This window comes from Sinocyclocheilus rhinocerous, unplaced genomic scaffold, assembly GCF_001515625.1.
Source record: "Sinocyclocheilus rhinocerous isolate Xijiao unplaced genomic scaffold, SAMN03320098_v1.1 scaffold2110, whole genome shotgun sequence".
Classification (NCBI taxonomy): Eukaryota; Metazoa; Chordata; class Actinopteri; order Cypriniformes; family Cyprinidae; genus Sinocyclocheilus; species Sinocyclocheilus rhinocerous.
Genome location: NW_015659947.1, coordinates 9,578 through 29,173, shown reverse-complemented (window position 1 = coordinate 29,173; position 19,596 = coordinate 9,578). Strand labels below are relative to the sequence as shown.

General features: G+C 34.6%; 2 protein-coding genes across 2 annotated transcripts in view; one reads left to right on the top strand and one right to left on the bottom strand.

The window, feature by feature from the left end:
• The window catches only part of LOC107724655 (secretory carrier-associated membrane protein 2-like), a 19,267-nt gene extending 3,010 nt beyond the window's left edge, over positions 1–16,257 (top strand). The window contains exons 2-9 of the mRNA XM_016533662.1: positions 4,073–4,156; positions 4,441–4,509; positions 4,590–4,704; positions 5,938–6,066; positions 9,319–9,478; positions 10,479–10,580; positions 15,052–15,169; positions 15,251–16,257. Coding sequence (XP_016389148.1) covers positions 4,073–4,156; positions 4,441–4,509; positions 4,590–4,704; positions 5,938–6,066; positions 9,319–9,478; positions 10,479–10,580; positions 15,052–15,169; positions 15,251–15,397 — 924 coding nt within the window. The 3' untranslated portion in view covers positions 15,398–16,257. The remainder of the gene's footprint in view (positions 1–4,072; positions 4,157–4,440; positions 4,510–4,589; positions 4,705–5,937; positions 6,067–9,318; positions 9,479–10,478; positions 10,581–15,051; positions 15,170–15,250) is intronic.
• Positions 16,258–17,396: 1,139 nt separating this feature from the next.
• The window catches only part of LOC107724644 (neogenin-like), a gene marked incomplete at its 5' end in the record, with an annotated part of 11,165 nt that continues 8,965 nt past the window's right edge, over positions 17,397–19,596 (bottom strand). The window contains one exon of the mRNA XM_016533646.1: positions 17,397–19,024. Coding sequence (XP_016389132.1) covers positions 18,941–19,024 — 84 coding nt within the window. The remainder of the gene's footprint in view (positions 19,025–19,596) is intronic.

Here is a 19,596-nt window from a genome sequence, read left to right as displayed (position 1 = left end):
TAAAGTCTAAAATAAAACAGAAAGAGCGAACGAGATGAATGAGATGCAGATTCACTCTCTGCCAGCAGGTGGCGCTTAAAGCATTTCCTTGGTTTCTGCTGTAAACAAAGCAGCGCTGAACTTATGAACTTTAATATGCATTATACAGAGGCAAGATGAAAAGAAAAAATACCATCTAAACTTTTCTAAAGACAGTAAGTTCCCCTCAGACATACATTCATATAAACTCCTACACCTAAATGAATCGCGATTTGTTTAGCATCTCAACCGATTTGAATTGTCACATATTTGAATCGATTTTCAACCAGCTGGCAGTTAATCGTTACAATCATTACACCCCACAGAAGAGAGGGGCGGGGCGAGCAGTAGCTCATTATCATTTAAAGAGACATGCACCGAAACGGCTCGCTGTGAACAGAGCTGTTTTTGACAAGGTAAAAAGGTTTTGTTTTACACGACCATTGAGGAGTTTTAACCAAAGCATGTTTCAGACATTTCATGAAGACCCTAAAGAATCAAACCAACTTGTGAAAAATGGGCATCCGATGTCCCCTTTAAAAGGTTTAGTGTGTAATTTCATGTTTAAAAAAAGTCCTTTCTAATACTAATACTAACGTAATTTATCGTTAAAATACTTCTATTCTTCTATGATGTTTTGTGCTTTCTCAGATTTTAGATCTTAATAATAAAATTTTTTATATTCATGATAATTTAATAGTAATAATATATTTAAAATGATAAATAAATAAATGTATTCATTAGGGCTGTCGCGGTTAGGAAATTTCCCTTGCGGTTATTATGGGTGGCTCAATATGCGGTTTTACCGCGTTTTTTTTAAATAGCGCGGTATTACAATATTGCGGTTATCGCGACAGCCCTAGTATTCATAATATACCTTATTATAATTGTAATATGAATATTTGCTAAAATAATATTAATTCAGTTATTTCGTATTTCATTTAAGACTTTTTAGCATCTATAATAAAAGTCTCTTAAGCTCACCAAGGCCACATTTATTTTATGAAAATTTCAGTAAAAACAGTCATATTGTGAAATATTATTACAATTTAAATAACTATTTAATTTTATGGAATGGTATTCCGGACAATATTCTAAAAGAATTGCAAATTGCACATTTGTGTTTCCATTTGCTTTTCTGTATATGTAAAAATTTTATAAGGAACCACAAAGTCCATTTCCAACGTCTTACGAGTTATGATTCTGTCTTTTTGGAGTAGCAATAGAAAATCACCCACTTGCTATTTCACTTTCTCCGCGTCCTGCTCCAACCCTCACAAGGACAATATTCAAAAGGAATTGCAAGGGTAACCCACACATTCATCCGATACATTCTTGAGTCCAGTCCAAAGTTTCCCAAGCACCCCAGTATATGACTCGTTACCGCTCTGCATCCGGTCACAGCAGTTTTCTTTTTTTCTGGTTGACAGGTGAACATAAAATCAGTTCTGGATTCTTGACTTTGTTTGAAGTGAAAGTGAATAAAATAATTAATTAATGGGCATGTTTTCATTGCAAAAATGGCCAAATTCCCCATTTTCCTCATAGGAATGAATAACGATGCTTTGTTTTCTGCCAGTAGTGGGCGTGGCATACTTTCCCACTATATCAATAAACCCCACCCTCAAGATTGATTGACAGCTGACTGCGTTACGAACTGGAAATGCAAGTGCAAAGGGGATTGCAATTCCACTTGAATTTTGTGAGGGTTGAAGCAGGACACAGAGAAAGTGAAATAGCCAATGGGTGATTTTCTATTGCTATTCCAAAATGACAGAAACATATCTCGTAAGACATTGGAAATGCAATTGCAAATTTATTTCCTAATCACAATGTATGCATCCACAAATTGAAAACGCAATTGCAAATACAATTTGCAATTCCTTTTGAATATTGTCCTAAATATCATTCCATATAATTAGAAATTTTAAGTGTAATCTAAGTTTTGCTGAAAATATAAAAATTATTTTTATAATATTACAATTACGATCCCATTGAAACAATGACAATACAACAATTATTCAAACTTAACATAGTGACATTGTTTCTCTTTAAATAAGAAAAACGCAAAACTGAGGTAATGTTACAAATGACCACAAATTTAAGCACAAAAAAACTAATCTTTCTAATAAACATAGATTCTCAATGAAATGTATTAACGTGCTCGTTTTATAGTTTTTCTGGTCGTTGGTTCTGTTGTGATTTTCCACTCGTGTTGTAATGTCAGGTGTTGGTCTGAAGTGCGTCTGAGTGTTGAATGAGAGTGATCCTGGCGTGAGGCCTGTGGGAATGAGGGCAGGTGTGTTTGTCAGGACAGACCGCAGAGACACAGCCAAACAAAACTATTACATATTTCAAGGCCTCATCATATCAGACTTTTGCTTACATTGTTCTGCAACTTGGCGATGTCCGTTTGGAACGAGAACATTTTGCAGCTTCTTCTCTGAAGTTTTGCGTTCTGAAAGTTGTTTTTATAGGACAATGAATGAGGTTTCTCATGATCCTCCATGATTTGTCTGGATCTTTCTGCTTTTGAGGATGAAGGAAGTTCTCTGTGTCTTTTGTCTGTTATGTGTCCCACACTGGGTAAATATTACTGTAAGTCCTGCCCTGATGGACTCTTGCCACACCGGATGTGATTAATGAGTACTGGAGATTCACATTAATAATCAGTCAGCATTCTCTTTCTTCTAGATGAATCTATATGCACTTTGGACAAATATTGAGATTGTGCTGTTCTCGTCTGCTGTATCAGAGAATAGCTAAAACTTGAACACCTTGGCATTATGGATCGAGTTTTGCATGGGCTTACATTTTCTTCATATCATGTAAAAATGAAGCTCAGATGCTTCAATATATTTCCTGTTATGACTGAATAGCTCGCATCTGTGGCTGCTGTGGTTTGAAATTAATGGACAATATGAGCTGAATTAGCGAGTAAGGAAGGAAGGATCTGTGCTGATTTCAGGATTTTGGTTCCTCGTTTTGACCACAGAGGCATCTAAAATATTGCCAGATGATTGTGACCTATTTAACTCTCTGGGATGATGTAATTGAGGCATGCGAGTCAAAACCTGTGACGCATCAAATACCATGCTTTCAGCTGCTCTGGATCCATGAAGTAATAATAAAAAATATTATATTAAATATTAAAAACATTAATTAATATGAAAGCATATTATCATTTTTTTAAATAATTTATAATGCATAAAAAAAAAAAATGAAATGATTAATTAATATTATGTATTGAATATTATTTATAAATATTAAAAAATTACTTTATGTATATATACGTGTGTGTGTGTGTGTTTGTGTATATATATATATATATATATATATGTGTGTGTGTGTGTGTGTGTGTGTGTATATATTTGTAGTGTGCTTTTATCATCATTATTATTATTCATATTTATATTTAGTTTTAATTTCAGTTTTAGTAATTTTAGTGTTTCAACTTTCTTTTCAACACAATTTATTTTTTCAGTTAGCTGCTCAACAAATTAGGCAACATTTCTAAATTTTAATTTAGAAATAAAATTTTTCATCTAATATTTATATTTTATTTTATTTCTGCTTTATTCCCTAAAATCAGTAACCTTAGGTTGTTTTTTTTTACTATATATATATATATTAATATATTATATATATATTAATATTTTTATTAGTCACGATTTATCGCAATCTGAAACATGCACACATGCATGTATATATTTAAGAAACATATTTTTTGTTTATATATAAAATATTAATATTTATATTTTAATATAAATATATACATGTAAATATATATTTTTTAAATGTATGTATGTTTATGTATTTATATATACACATAATAAATATACAGAGTACAGTACACACACATATATTTTGTAAACGAAAACTTTTATTTGGATGCAATTAATCGCTTGACCGCACTAATTTTTATTAAACAGTAATAAGCAATTATATTCACACACACACTATAATAATTGCTATTGTTAAATAATAAACAATTGTTTAATAATTATTGTTTAATAATAATATTAATAATAATAATAGAGTTCATCTCTTTCAGGATCCGTCTGTCACTCAGGTGACCAACTCTGGAATCGATCACATTGAAAGTTTCACTCCATTTCCTGATGGCAACTCTGTGACGGTGAGTCTAGTGAACATTATTTCAGTGATTGTGTAAGATGAGTAGATTGAGCCAGTTGTGCTCTGAACTCTAAAGCAATAAAGCAATAAGCTACTCGAGGCCATGAGCTCCGCTGATTTGACCACGGTTAAAGTCATTTGTTCCACTGTTTTATATCACAAGAAATAAATAAAAAGGATAGTAATGTAAAGGCTAAATGTTCCAACAGTAGTACCATACAAAATACCAATGTTTTGTGTTTTATTATCAATTAAAATCCTAATAATTCACGGTCTTTCGGTCAGGGAAGCACCATCCCAGCCTCCAGCGCTCAACCTGCTGTCCTGCAGCCGTCAGTGGAGCCCAGTCCACAGGTCAGAGTCTCACACACACAAAAGTGCCGCATCTCTGTGTGTTTTTGAGGGTTGTAATCGGCCCGTGTGTGTCTCTGCAGGCCACGGCTGCAGCTGCGCAGGCCAATCTGCTCAAACAGCAGGAGGAGCTGGAGAGGAAAGCAGCCGAGCTGGATCGACGAGAACAAGAGCTGCAGAGCAGAGGAGCGCCGGCAGGTAACACACACCACTCTGCTTCTGCTGTATGTGATGACATGCTAGATTTGCATGAGGTACAGTATCCCACGATGCAATGCATCTGACTTCACCTTGCACTTTCAGTGTGATTAATAATCTAATAGTAATACTAATTACATCCAAAAATGTTATGCTCTTGATGCATAATTTAATCAGACTGGCACATACAAACTAAAATGTAAGATAACTGGATGCTATTTACGGAATTAAACATGCAATGTTATCATTGATAAACTATTATAGTTTTTGTTAATATTTTGAATTATATTTAATTTTTTTATATTCTTTGTTTTCATTTTAATTTTATTTGAAATTTTTTGTTTATGTAATTTTTATTAGTTTTTGTTTAAATATGTCTATATAATTTTTTTTGTTGCATTTTAGTTTATTTAGTTTTAATAATAATAATAATAGTATATAGTTAATATTATAGTTAATTAAAACTAAAACCATAAAAAAAAAATCTTTATTTGAAATTTCAATTAAGTAAAATAAAATATAATAAAAATGATTATAAGCTTATTTTATTTCAGGTAGTTGCCAAGGCAGCATTTCTCATTTTCATTTAGTTCAACTAGATCTACTAAAATAATTAAAACTGAAATAAAAATGGTTTTAAAACATTTTAAAACACGCAACAAAATTACTAAAAATCTACCTTAAATTAAACATTAAAAAACAATAAAATAAATACATAAAACATTTTTTATTATTAATAAAAACTATAATAGCATCTCAACAATACTAAAATAAGATTGGTTTTAGTTATTGTAGTACTTTAACTTCAACTAAAAGAAAATGAGATTTGTCTTGTCATTAAAAATTGCCTTGTCAACTAGCTGAAATATAATAAGTTTTAATATAATAAAATATTATTTAATGGTAATTAAATAAAACATTTTATGAATGTATTCAGATCAATTTAATTAATATCTTAAATCAAATGAATAATTATTAATTTATTGATTATCATTTGAAGTAATGAAAAGGTCTTTTAATGGTTTACAACTGGCACATACAACTTTTACAAATAATAATATATACTGCTCAGTATGCTAATATTCCATTCTGAGTGTGTTTACACTCATCTGAATGCATTCAGTTGCATAAATCAACAGACTAGCGCCTTTGTTTGTTGTTACTGTTTGACAAGCTGCTGCTAAGGATTGTGGGATATGGGCGTCTGTCTCACCTCACACTTGTTCTCTTCAGGCAGACAGAACAACTGGCCTCCTTTTCCCAAGTTCTTTCCCATCAAGCCTTGCTTCTACCAGGACTTCTCTGAGGAGATCCCGCAGGAACATCATAGACTCTGCAAAATGATCTATTACCTGTGGATGTGTGAGTTTACAGGCCGCTGATGCTTCCGTCGAAATGATGCGTTTTAATTTGGCATACACTACCGCTCAAAAGTTTGGGATCAGTAAGACTTGTAATGTTTTTTTAAAGAAGTCTCTTATTATGCTCATCAAGGCTGCATTTATTTGATCAAAAATACAGAAAAAAACAGTAATCTTGCAAAATGTTATTACAATATAAAATAATGTTTTCTATTTTAATATCCTTTAAAATATAATTTATTTCTGTGATGCAAAGCTGAATTTCCATCATCATTACTCCAGTATAAAGTGTCACATGATCCTTCAGAAATCATTCTAATATGCTGATTTATTATTATATTTAGAATTATCAACAGTTGTGCTGCCAAATAATTTTTTGATCTGACCCAGTAGACGCCATAATCCCACTCTGTCTCTCTCCCGTCTTGCTTTTTTTTTAAAAATTTTTAATGGTGGGTGTCTACGCAGTTGGCTAGAGCAGTGCTGATTGGGGAGAACGGAGGTGCGCTCACTCTATTGGTTAGTAAGACTGCAACTCAAGGCTGGCAGTCATGCATATGCTCTGGAACGGAGTAATATCGCGTCCATATCGCAGGCTTTGCGATTAGGAAATCGCAACGTCTCAAATCGCGATTTCGATTCGATTTCGATTAATCGCACAGCCCTAATCCTTGCTGAATAAAAGTTTTAATTTCTTTCAACAAAAAAAAGAAAGTATAAAAATGTACTGACCCCAAACTTTTGAACTGTAGTGTATATTGTTAGAAAAGATTTCTATTTTAAATAAATGCTCTTCTTTTTAACTTTTTATTCATCAAAGAATCCTGAAAAAAGTATCACAGGTTCCAAAGAAATATGAAGCAGCAACAGTTTCCAGCATTGATAATAAATCAGCATATTAGAATGATTTCTGAAGATCATGTGACACTGAAGACTGGAGCAATGATGCTGAAAATACAGCTTTGATTCACAGGAATAAATGATATTTTAAAGGATATTAAAATAGAAACCATTATTTTATATTCTAATAACATTTTGCAAGATTACTGTTTTTTTCTGTATTTTTGATCAAATAAATGCAGCCTTGATGAGCAGAAGAGACTAGAGGTCTGCTACTCGACCCGAGCCCGACGGGTCCTGAAATACTTTCGGGTTCGGGTCGGGCTCAGGTTGATAGCTAAACTAAAACTATATGCAGGCTACGCTGCTTTCATAGACGCACGCACACACACACATTATTGCACACGACAACACAGCACGGTAACTTTTATTAGTAAAATAGCTTCGATAGGCTACTGACTCGCAACGTTATATTTACCGACCGCAGGCTTCTGGACGGGATTTTAGTAATTTAACTTAAACTTATTTTATTTCTGTTAGTTGCCAAGGCAGCATTTCTGATTTTTAAATTCAAGCTTTTAAGTTTTTAAGTTTGAGTTTAACATTCATCTAACATTTATATTTTATTTTTAACTTTATTTTAGTTACCCAAAGTGATTTTTAATAGTTTTTACTAACTCTTTTTAAACATATTCCTTATTTTGAATGTTCCAAGTAACTTATTATTAAGTTAAGCTCATAATAATATCATCATAATTATAACTTTTCAACATTCAATCAATTTTCAGTTCTCATTTTATTTTATTGTTGAACAAACAGTATTATTTTAGTATTATTTCTATACTATTATAGTTTCTGTTTTCACTTTTCATTTTAATTATAGTATTTTTAAATATAAAAATATAGTATTTAAATATAGTTTTCTTTTTAGTAATTTTATACTGTGCATTTGTCATTTTTATTATATAGTTTTTTAAATAACTTTCTTAATAACTTTTATTCAATTGTATTTCAGTTTTTGTTTTAGTAGTTTTACTATTTGAACTTAAACCTATTTTATTTTAGTTAGTTGCCAAGGCTAAATTACTAATTTTCATTTTAAAGTGTAAGTTTTTCATGTAATATTTATATTTTTATATATTTATATTTCAGTTACCTAAAACAATGTTTTATAGTGTTTTTATATATTTTTATTTATATATTTTTGACCCGTTGCCTAGCCTGTAGTTGGAGAAATGGAGATGCACAGTGTTGCCAATTTAGCGACTTTTCAGTCCCCTTTAGCGACTTTTTAAAAAAAATTTTAAAGTACCTAGCGACAAATCTAGCGGCTTCTTGGACAAACCTTATTTACTTTCTGAGACTCGCTGGTACTGCCGCGCAAGCACGAGGGTTTGCGTCTGATCTGTTCAGCGAGCGGCGGAGAGGAGCAGCGCTTTCAGTTAAAACAGATATTCTGTTGCTTCTCTAATTTTACATGCAAGCATAGCCGAAATCACAGCACAGCTATTATCTTTACCTTATGTGTATTTGATTTCATCAGACGACGGCTTGATTATAAATCAAGATTTTTGTGCAGATTAACGTCTTACTAGGTCGCGTTTCAGTCACTTTTTCATATTCATTCCGTTGTCTGACAACAGAAACAGTAAAATATAACAATTTAGCTGCATCAAAATACAGTATGTGGTCACAGAGAGGCAAACAAATGTAATAATAAATAATAAATGTACAGCATGTTCAGAAGAAGTGAGCTGCCCTGTTGTGCAAAAATGTAAACAGGCTTGTGTAAGTAAATTGCTCAATGCAAAGAAAGAGAAGTAATGGGAACCTGCTTGTATGTTCTTTTTTTCATGTGTCTAATAGACATGAACAAGTTCTTTGAAAAACATCTATGACCTTTGAAACATGTCTAGTCTTCATGCTCTATGTTGACTATGGTTTCACTAATAATAAACATGCATTTGCATAAAGCATCCATATTTGTCCATGCCCATGTTGATTAGAGTATTAAAAACTTGAAAAGTATTAATTTAAGGTACATTTAGAACAGATAAAAATGTGCGATTAAGTTGCGATTGTCATGAGTTAACTTGAGATTAATCATGCGATTAATCGCTATTAAATATTTTAATCGATTGACAGCCCTAATATATATATATTCATACATGGGGTCAGTTTTGATTAGGGATATAAAACAAAAAGTACCGATAAGAATACCGTTAAAGTACCGAATCGATAAGCAGTATCGATAAGAGTAGTAATACCGTTAAAACCTTAACGATACCCATCCCTAGTTTTGATTCCATCAGATTGAGTTGAACTCTGCTGGCTGATGCACGTCCGTGTGTGATGTGTGGCTGCTGTTTGATGTGAGCTTTATATACATGTGTGTGTGTGTGTGTGTTTGCAGGGCAGTGTGTGACACTGTTTCTGAACGTTCTGGCCTGTCTAGCTGAGTTCACCACTAACAAAGATGCAGGCGTGGACTTCGGTCTGTCCATCCTCTGGTTCATCCTGTTCGCTCCCTGCTCCTTCCTCTGCTGGTTCAGACCCGTCTATAAAGCCTTCAGGTGAGCAGCAGAAGAGAGTTCAAATGACTGATCAGATCACGTTGTTGGGCTTTACATGTTTACGTCACTTTGATGATTGATATATTTCTGACAGTTTCTTCAATTTTGACAATCTATTATGAATATCTGTATACTATTTTGGTATTTATTAATATTTAGAATTAGCTTTTTATATTTTCAGTTTTCAATTTTGAGACTATTAAGAGAGCATTATTATGTGACTCTCTGGAATATTTGTATACTATTATAGTGTTTTATTAATATTTAGATTTAGCTTTTATTTTAGTTTACGTTTTAGTAATTTTGTTATTTGGTTTTGTCATCTCTATTATTATTTTTTTTATTGTTTAGCTTATTATCTTTCATTTATTTCACGTTTTAGTTTTTAGTCATTTTAGTTTTTGAACTTAAACTTATTTAATTTCAGTTTCAGGTCTGACACCTTTAATTTTGGGACTCTATTATGAGAATAATATTATATTTGTATGCTATTATAGTGTTTATTAATATTCTGAATTAGCTTTTATTTTTATACTCCCAGTTTTTTATATTTTTATTTTAGTTTGAGTAATTTTATTTATTTTTGTCATTTTTATTCGTTTTTTAAAATATTTTTATTTTGCTTTAATTTATTAAAATATCTGTATCTAAAGTACATTTTAAATAGCTTTAATTTATTTTTATTTTACTTTATTTTTTAAGAAATAATAAATAATAAAAATAAAAAAATCTAAAAATCAATATTTAATGTACACGTAAAAAACAATGTGAAAAGTATCTGCGTCTATTATAGAAATATAGAATGTTTGATTTAGAACAGTTAGAATTTAAGTTTTAGTAATTTTAGCATTTAAACAAACTTTATCTACTTTATTTTCAGCTATAGGCAACATTTCTGATTTTCTGAATGTTTCAGTTTTTCATTTAATATTAATATTTTTGTTTTATTGTCAACATGATTCTGTCTTTTCAGTAATTCATATATTTATTTCTTTTTCAGGTCTGACAGCTCCTTCAATTTCTTCTTCTTCTTCTTCATTTTCTTCGCTCAGATCGCCGTGTCTGTGATTCAGAGCGTCGGCATTCCTAGATGGGGCAACAGGTACAGTATACATCAGTGCTGAGATCGCTCTATACAGCTTCCCCTGTACTTCATTCTGGATTACAGTAATTCATTAGTAGTGCAAGTTAAGCCAGTAATACGAGTTAGGGAGTATTAAAGGAATATTTCACTCAAGCTATGTTGACTAAGCGTCTCTGAGCTGGACGTTTGTGTTTCTCCTGTGTGACAGATGACTTTCTGACGCTTGGCTCTCTCTTCTGTCTCTTTGACGAGTGTCTGTTCCTGTACTAACGGTTTTCTGCTGCTGGACTTCCTTTAAAACTCTTGCTTCCTCTCTGAAGTACGTCCTCTTGCTCGTTAAACTTCTTGCTTTATGTTTTCCTGTTAGAGCAACGCTTGTCGACCTTTGAACCCCTGATAGAGACGAGCTTGATTTCTCAGTTCTCTTCCATTAATAACATTATCTTCTCAAGATTATTTTGAGACTATTATGAGAATATTGTTATGAGACTCTCTGGAATTCTTGGACTGATTCAGATTGATCAATTGCAGCATTTTGAGATTTTATTATATGTATTTTTATATATGCATTTACTCTGATATTATTCACAATTTTATAGAATATAATTAGAATATATTTTTTAAAGTACATATATATATATATATTATTCTAACTATATTCTGTAAAATTAAAATCTAAAAAATAAAAACTATTCTCAAACTTGTTTTTCATTATTTAGAATATTCGTATACAATATTTGTTACAATATTTATTTTTATTATATATTTATTTATATATTTATAATAATATAAAATGTAATATATTTTATACATTGAAATGAAACATTTCAAAAACGCTGCAATATAACAAAGAGTGAAAAATTTAAGGGGGTCTGAATACTTTCCGTACCCACTGTATATATATATAATGTATGTTAATGCATACACAAATCAAATACTTGATAGGACTAGGTGTTTCAATTCCTAACAATTCAGCACAGTACTAGCCTTGACTACTTTGGAGAAATCTTAGGTGGATTGACTTGTTGCTGCACTCCTGAGGGATAATACAAAAGAAAAGAAAATAAGAGGAAAAGCCAGGACCAGATCTTCACACCAGTGTGACACATCATCAGTTGTGTACCACTGCTTCATGAGATGTTTCGACCTTTTATCACAAGACACCTCAGCAGAGGCAGGCCCACCACAGGCTGATCAGGCCTGGTGTGTATTGCGTGGTGACTAAACTGGTTATTTGGTGGCCCACACTGCCTACAACCAGTGACGGCTTTTTTCGGCGGCAGTGGGAAGTTCCTTAATTGCTTTCCGCTGGGCCTGACCTCTGATACCCACTTCCTTCAGCAGCCTTATTGTGGAATTGGCCTCAAAGCCCCTGCAGCCCACCTCCACTGAACACACCTTCACATTCCAGCCACGATTCGCTGCTTCAGCTGCCAGCTCAGCATACCGCAGCTTCTTTCGTTTCGTAAGCCTCCTCGATACCCTCCTCCCAAGGGACTGTGAGCTCCACAATGAAGACACAATGGCAGGAGTTTGACCAGAGAACCAGATCTGGAAGCAGATTGGTCACTGCGATTTCAGGTAGGAAGGTTAGTCTCTGGTTTGGGTCATTTGCCAGTCCCTAGCTGTATTCAGCAGACAAGTGTTAGGAAATGAAGACTTGGTTCGCTGTTTTTCTCCTTTCTTGGATAAAAGGCGTTAATTGCGTGAAAGACGTCTGGCCAACTAGGGAAATGGCATTGCTTGACACTCTCTTGTCCTCTAATGCTGAGGCCAAGCACCGCAGTACTTAGTTGTGACGCCAAGTATATCTCCTTTGCGTTAAACTGTTTTTACAACTCACTAGGATGTGCTTGAGGGTTGGCGGGGCTGCACACTGGTGACATGTTGGATCCTCTCCACACCAAAGATGTAAGTTGGTTGGAGAGGGCAGTACATCATACGTGGCCTTGATGATGAAACTTAACCCATTCGTTTCCATGTTCCACAGATCACTCCATGTGATTTTACGTTGCTCTATGCCATCCCACTTCATCCAGCAGCCTTGCTGGGCTTGAGAGGGGCTCTTGCACATCTGGCTGCTTCCTCCTGGTGGCGCACCTCCACCAGGTGCCGGTGTTCATATGGTGTAGCTTTTTGCCATGTGGGGGTTGTTGTTCCCAATCCAAGTCCCCCTCTACCATGTTGGACTTTCCCCATTATATCCTGGTGTCTAAGGGCTGCCTTTGCTTCTGCTCCTGTTAAAGCTGACTTTCATTTCCTCCCCGTTGCTAGGGTCAGCGCAGCGCCTCTTATAAAGGGGTCACAGTAATTCCTTGAGTGTCATCTCAAGCCTAGCTTTGGCACATTTATATTCCTCCACAATGCTTGATATAGGCAAAGAGAGAGCTCCATTCCCATACAGGCCTATGCTGCTAAGGCATCTGGGTAGCCCGAGCCACTTCCTCACTTGTTCGTTCACCAGCCGCTCAGCATGGGAAAGTGTTAATTCATAGATGGCAATTGGCCACACGAGACGGGGCAACAACCCAAATTGGAAGCACCATAACTTCAACTTTCCAAGAAGAGCAGTGCTGTTAATTTTCTTGAGGCCACTAATGGTCTCTTGCCTAAGTTGTTCCACCTGTTTGGAGTCTTTGAGCTCCGCTGTGTACCAACGCTTCCAAGGCTTTTGATTGATTTCTCCTGAATCGTTGGTATTGACTCTCCATTTATGCAGAAACTCTTGTTGGTAAGTCGGCCTTTGACAATGGAGTTACTGCGACATTTGCTGGGTTTGAGCTCCATTCGTGCCCACTGGATGTTTTTTGGGATTTTGTCCAGCAGGCGACTGGCATGCCAAAGGCATTAGCAAGATCCAGAAAAACCACATGCAGGTCTTTCTTTTCCTTCTTATCTGGTGCCAGATGGCATTGGCATGTTCCAAGCATCCTGAAAAACCACCTATCCCTGCTTTTTGCACTCAGGTGTCCATGAAGTTGTTATTCTGTAAGGAAGTTGAGAGCCTTTGGGCCACAACACTGGAGAAAATCTTTCCTTCCACATTTAGGAGGTTCATTTGACAAAACTGATAAATATTTGAGGAGTTTTTCTCCTTCGGAATCAGGATCCCTCCGGTCCTTCGCCATCCCTTTGGTTTAACTTGTTGCCACAATCATTAATTTCCAAAGATGTTTCAAGACCCTGTGGGTGTTCTTATAAAGCCTATATTGAACACCATTAGGCCCGGGGGCTGATGCGGATCTTGAGTCTGATGCTCTCAACTTCTCTCCATGAAGGAAGCCTTGTATCCATCTGATGCTCTGGTGGTTGGATTGGTGGCATGTCATCTGGAATGGTAGTTGGCACTTGGCTCTGCTTGTCAGAATAGGTCTTTCTCAGGTGCACCTCAAAGTCCTTTATAGGTACCTTAAGGCTCCCGTTTTTGTCCTTGCCAAAGAGGCATTTTACAAACTTAAAAAGGTCCTTGTAGAAGTAGGGCTGGGTGATTTTTCCGATTTTATCGATTAATTTGAATGTAATGTTTTGCCACAATTGTATTTTTTATAAATCGAGAAATCACGATTTTGAATGGAAATATTACCAAACAAGAATTAGTCGTTTTGACAATATGCAAGTGTTAACAGTAAAGAGAAAACAATGACCGCATGTCGGCGTGATTTAAGCGCTCATGTGTGACGCTCTGTGAAGGACCTTAAGTAGAATATATCACGCCATTCACACAAAATGCGCTTTTGTGTTGACAAAGATGTGATGCAGGCATTGGAATAGGAAAAAATGCAGGAAGATGGTAGTTGAACTTCTTTTAACTTGCCGTTTAAAATGCCGTTTCATGCATGAGACGCTGCAATAGACGCGAGTGCAACAGTCAAACGCGTCCATGTTTACATAGAAAAAACAATGGAAAAGCAGCGTAATCTAATAAAAACCTGTAAAGAACTACTACTATATGTCTGATATTTCATGTTTGCATCATGGTGACAGGCTGAAAGCTGCTGTTCATTGTTTTTACAGAACATTTATAGTTAATAATAGTCTACTGTGTTATACCTTCAGTCATTTTGAATTTAAATTACCTTAACTTTTTAGATTTTTTTAAAAGCATTTTTTCTTGCATTATTTTTGAACATATAATATATATGACAAGTTTGCAGAAGATGTAGTTGTAGTTCATTCATCTTTTTTGCAAAGATATTTAACAAGTGATTTGTTTAATATTTACATCATGTTGACAACTTCATGTGTGGTGCACTTAAAATAGAAATTTCTTTAACTAGAGGGTTAATAAAGAAAAAGTTACTTGAATCCTGTTGTAGTTAAATTTTCAAGTTGACTAGTTAAAAATCCGCCGGGCCTGACCTCTTGATACCCACTTCCTTCAGCAGCCATACATTTATTTTGTTGTTGTTCATTATTCAGAATTTTAACAGTGCATCATTTAGAAGGAACAAACATGAAATTAGTTAATCGATGTTCATTTTGATTACAGCGGCTGGATTAGTGCCATAGCAGCGATTGGCAATAACAAAGCGGTAGGCGTCATCATGATGGTGGTGGCGGCTTTCTTCACAGCCACTGCCGCACTGTCGGTCGTTTTACTGAAAATGGTAAGTAGCTCACGATTTCTGAGTGAAAACCTGTGGTTCTTTGGTTTGGATTCTTGGGTCATTGGTGTGATTCTTTTCCAGGTTCATTCCCACTACCGTCGCACCGGCGCCAGTTTCCAGAAGGCGCAGCAGGAATTCTCCCAGGGCGTCCTCACGAACCGCACCTTCCAGACCGCAGCCGCCAATGCAGCCACCACGGCCGCCCAAAGCTCTCTGCAGAGGAACTAGAACCAGGAAGCACCACCGAGATCCCACCTCTCTTCCCTCACTGTCCCAGCGGTCCACACAGAACCCAAAGCCCAGCTACGCTGCCCTTCTTCACCTGCTTTGGTTCTGGATCTCGATTTGGTTCCGCTTTGGACTGCCGAGGCACTACTTCTGTGTTTATTTTTTGTTTTGAAGCAGAAGGTATGAAGTTGAAATGTTCATCAGTGTGTTTGTATATTTGTATGTATGCAAAATCCTTTCTGATCTTGGTTACGCTGTATATAAAGTAATTTAATGTTTCCCCGTCATCCATAATGGTACAGGAGTCTCTTTAAATAAAAAAAAAAAGTGATCATGAAAGATCTCAAAACCTTCTCAAAGCAATGATTAGATGTTTATGTCATTCGAGTTTAGATGTTATAATTCTGCTATAATTTTACTAAAGGTTAGAGTTGTAAATAAAAGCTTTCATTCATATATCATTAGATTTTCTGAAAACATTTCGCAGTCCATATTAGTGCCAAAAAATAATATGTGCCCAGAATTCCATGGGCCATGTTTGCATAATTAGAATCTTGACAACCTCGGAAACTTGACGAATACGGAGAACATTACTGTTATTGTCTTAATCGTAAGACTGAAGGTGGGATGTAGCTTTTTGCATTGGGTTTGTTTTTTTATAACCATGTAGAGCATTGTTTTTTCCTCTCATGTGTACAAGCTTATTTTAGGCTACTGATTGTAAACAGTCAAATCAAAATAGTTTTATTAGTACTCAAGACTTAAATTTACGTGGTTGATTTTTTTAGCCTCAGAAAGTCCTAACTTTTGAAACAAATGTAAAAGCTGGTTTGCAATAAAATGTGCCACATAAAATGCCACTTGCTGGAAGGAGTTACATAATTTTGTCAAATGAGATGGTAAGATATTTTCCAACAGTGCAAGTTTGAGCAAATAAAATTTTTCTGATTAACAAATTTTGGCATTTGTGTTTATGGTATCAAAGCAAAAGCAGTGCATTTCAAGTATAATTCTCAGTCACATGATCATATCAAACACAATAAATTTCAGATGTCTTTTAGTAAGTTGTATATGGAGTTAAAAATGGGAAAAAATAGATTGTCCAATTTGCTCAGTCATTGTTTTTGATCTACACAAGACTAATTTCTCTAACAAACTTGATTCATGTCATTCTCTAAATTGTAAAATCTACTAGATTAAATTGTGGCCGAATGTGAAACTATCAGGTAGGTTCAACAGCACTTGAGTTTTGTCGACTACTAAAACTAGCTCCCAGCATGCTTCACATGGGACTTAATTTCAAACATTTTTGCTATGTATTTTAAGTATACTTTAATGTGTTTTTAAGCAAAATGAGGGGTGACTTGATCGTGTTTAATGTTCAGTTGTTGTGATTTAGAAACCTGCTTTACTCAAAGGCATTGATTTAATGCTTGGTGTTTAGTTTGCTAATATTTGCTATTGCTAGCTAATAATTCGTTAATACATATTACAATTTAGTGTTGTGACAAAACGATGAAAATGAATAAATCATAACACATTAAGACCCCTTAATTGGATCACTTAAAAATAACTTCCATGAAGTTACATAAACTGTTCGATTCATGTGGAACTGATGATAAATGTATGTAAATTCAACACTTTTTCAGACTTTAGTCCCATGTTCTTTGTTTTTAGCCAGCGGTGTCCCACAAGGCTTTGTATTCGGTCCATTTTGATTAGGCCATAACTTTCTCATTGATTTATTTTATCCATATTTTATCCATCAATGATCTTCTAGATGTCTGAAATGAGCTGAGTAGAAAATCAGCTTTGATAATTTGTGGAAAGTAATGAGCTACATTGTAAAATAATTACAATAAATAATCATTCCAGTTTTTCTTCAATAACCATTGAACCGAAAACCACAAGTATCTGAAATATAAGCAATGTTTTCCAGCAAAAACCAAATGCAAATAGGTCTTATTTAATAATGCAACAAAATAAACAACAGTTAAATGTCTTTGAAACCAGTCGTTTCCTTGAACATCATTGTTACATAAAATAGGTTCATATTTCACATGGCATCAGCGATTCATTTCAAATCCAAAATATAAAAAGTGCAAATGACAGTTGACGGTACACCGACCATATAACATAGTTCGGTGTCTTTTATTTATTTTTTAATCTTCCCCCGTTATTGTAAACACAAACAACAACTGTATTCATAAGCAGACCTTGTTACAGCCACATTGACATTCATGATGTGAAAAACTTTACACAAGCAAGGCAGAGTTTGTCGCTGATATTTTCTTTCGCTCATTCTTTGGGAGAAGGGATTGGCTAAACAGCACAGTGAAAACACAACGCAGAAAATGTAACCGTTCATAACTTACATGGAAAATGTTTACAAAGCAATGTGTCGTCTTCATATAAAAACCAACTGAAAGATGAATATATATATAAAAATTGTCCTTTTTGAGAGTGTACAAAGTATTCACATAAGCAAACATTTGCAGTTTGTCATATATATATTTATATATCTCTCAAAGTACAAAAATCTGAGTCACTTGGCATTAAACTCCTTCATGATGAATCTTTAGGGCCCCCAAAACAGGCATCAGGGTCCTGAGGAAGAGGAACGTACATCTCCGTTCTCACAAAGTCTCACGTTTGAGGAGTTTCTGAAGCACCAAACATCAACGTCACTCGATTCAGACTGAATTAAGATGGTCGAGATCTGCAAGAAGTCAGTATGTCCATGTGGAAATTTCCAATGCATATTCAGACTTTTAATGCTACCAGCGTTTGAGGACAAGAAATCTTCATTTCTCTCCAGAGATGAAACATTTAAACATGATGTAAGACGCTGAAATAAATCCATGAAATATTCATGAGAATTCATGAGCTAACAAAAATAATTGTTCGTAGATTATTTGTAAATTGTTCAATAACTGCTCTAATGTAAATCTCGACATTCAATTCTAATTCAACAACTAAAGTGATGTTGTAGACACTGAGGAAATGTCTATTTGACAATTTACGCAAGAATGGTTTTCTGAATGCAACATTTATGTGAGAATGGTTTCATGATCCATGTACAAATTTTGGTTTAAATCGTTCATTATGTAAATGATTGCACTGATTTGAATGCGACAATTTACATAAGAATGATTTTATGCATAATTTACACTAAATTATTCTGCTTGCATTTCATGAATGAAGCCCAAAGTTTGAGCATGTGAGGTTTTGTCCTAAGAAAAGTCCTAAAATGACCTTGCACACAATGAAAACATACATATACAGGCTAAAAATATAGAATACGTAAATACAACCCTCCAAAAAAAAAACATTAAAAAAAAATTTCTGTGCGGCACTGTTCATCCGAGTTGAGAAAATGGCATTGAGTTTTCATCGTTTTACAGATTCTCTGCCATGCAGGATGGAGAAGATGAAGCGGTGATCCGTTTTCAGTCATTCTCAAGGCTGATCTGAGATCAGCGTTCATTCAAATGTCCCGGTTGTTCCTGAGGACGCGGTTCAGCCGTGAGTGACTGCAGTGGTTCAGTCTGTGGTGATGGCGTTCAGGTCCTTCATCAGACCCTCCAGGTGGGCCATTTCCTCTGAGAGTTCATCTGTCTCATACGTCTGAGAGAGAGAGCCATGCCATAAGAGCCGTGTTAGAGTTAGGATTGAGGGATGCAAGACAACGGAGGGAAAAAAGAGCCACAAAACAAAAGCAGAAAGAGGCAAAGCGACAGGAACAAGAGTGAGGGTATCAGGTTTGATGAGAGTGAGAGTATAAAGCAAGACGCTACAGCGCAACCTACAACAAAACAAACAAAAAACGCATGCATTTCAGAAGCGTAGCACAAATTAAAAAGGAAAAAAAAATGTGCGTTTCATTTTTGGAGTTATTCGTTATACAAAATTAGACACAGAAAGAAAACCATTCAAAATTAAGCCAACCAGTGAGTAAAAAGAGAAGAAATAGGAGAAATAATAATAATAAAAAAAAATTAAACACACATTCAAACTTTCATATAATAGGAGATGACACTACTTTCAAAAAATTAAAAAATATATTTAAACATTTTTTTTCATATTTTTTTTAAAGTAGCAATTTTACTACATTTCCTATGAATGTTTTAAAACAAAAAATTAAATGTTAATGAAAATTGACAAAGTTTGCAAATATTTATGGACCACAATATATATAT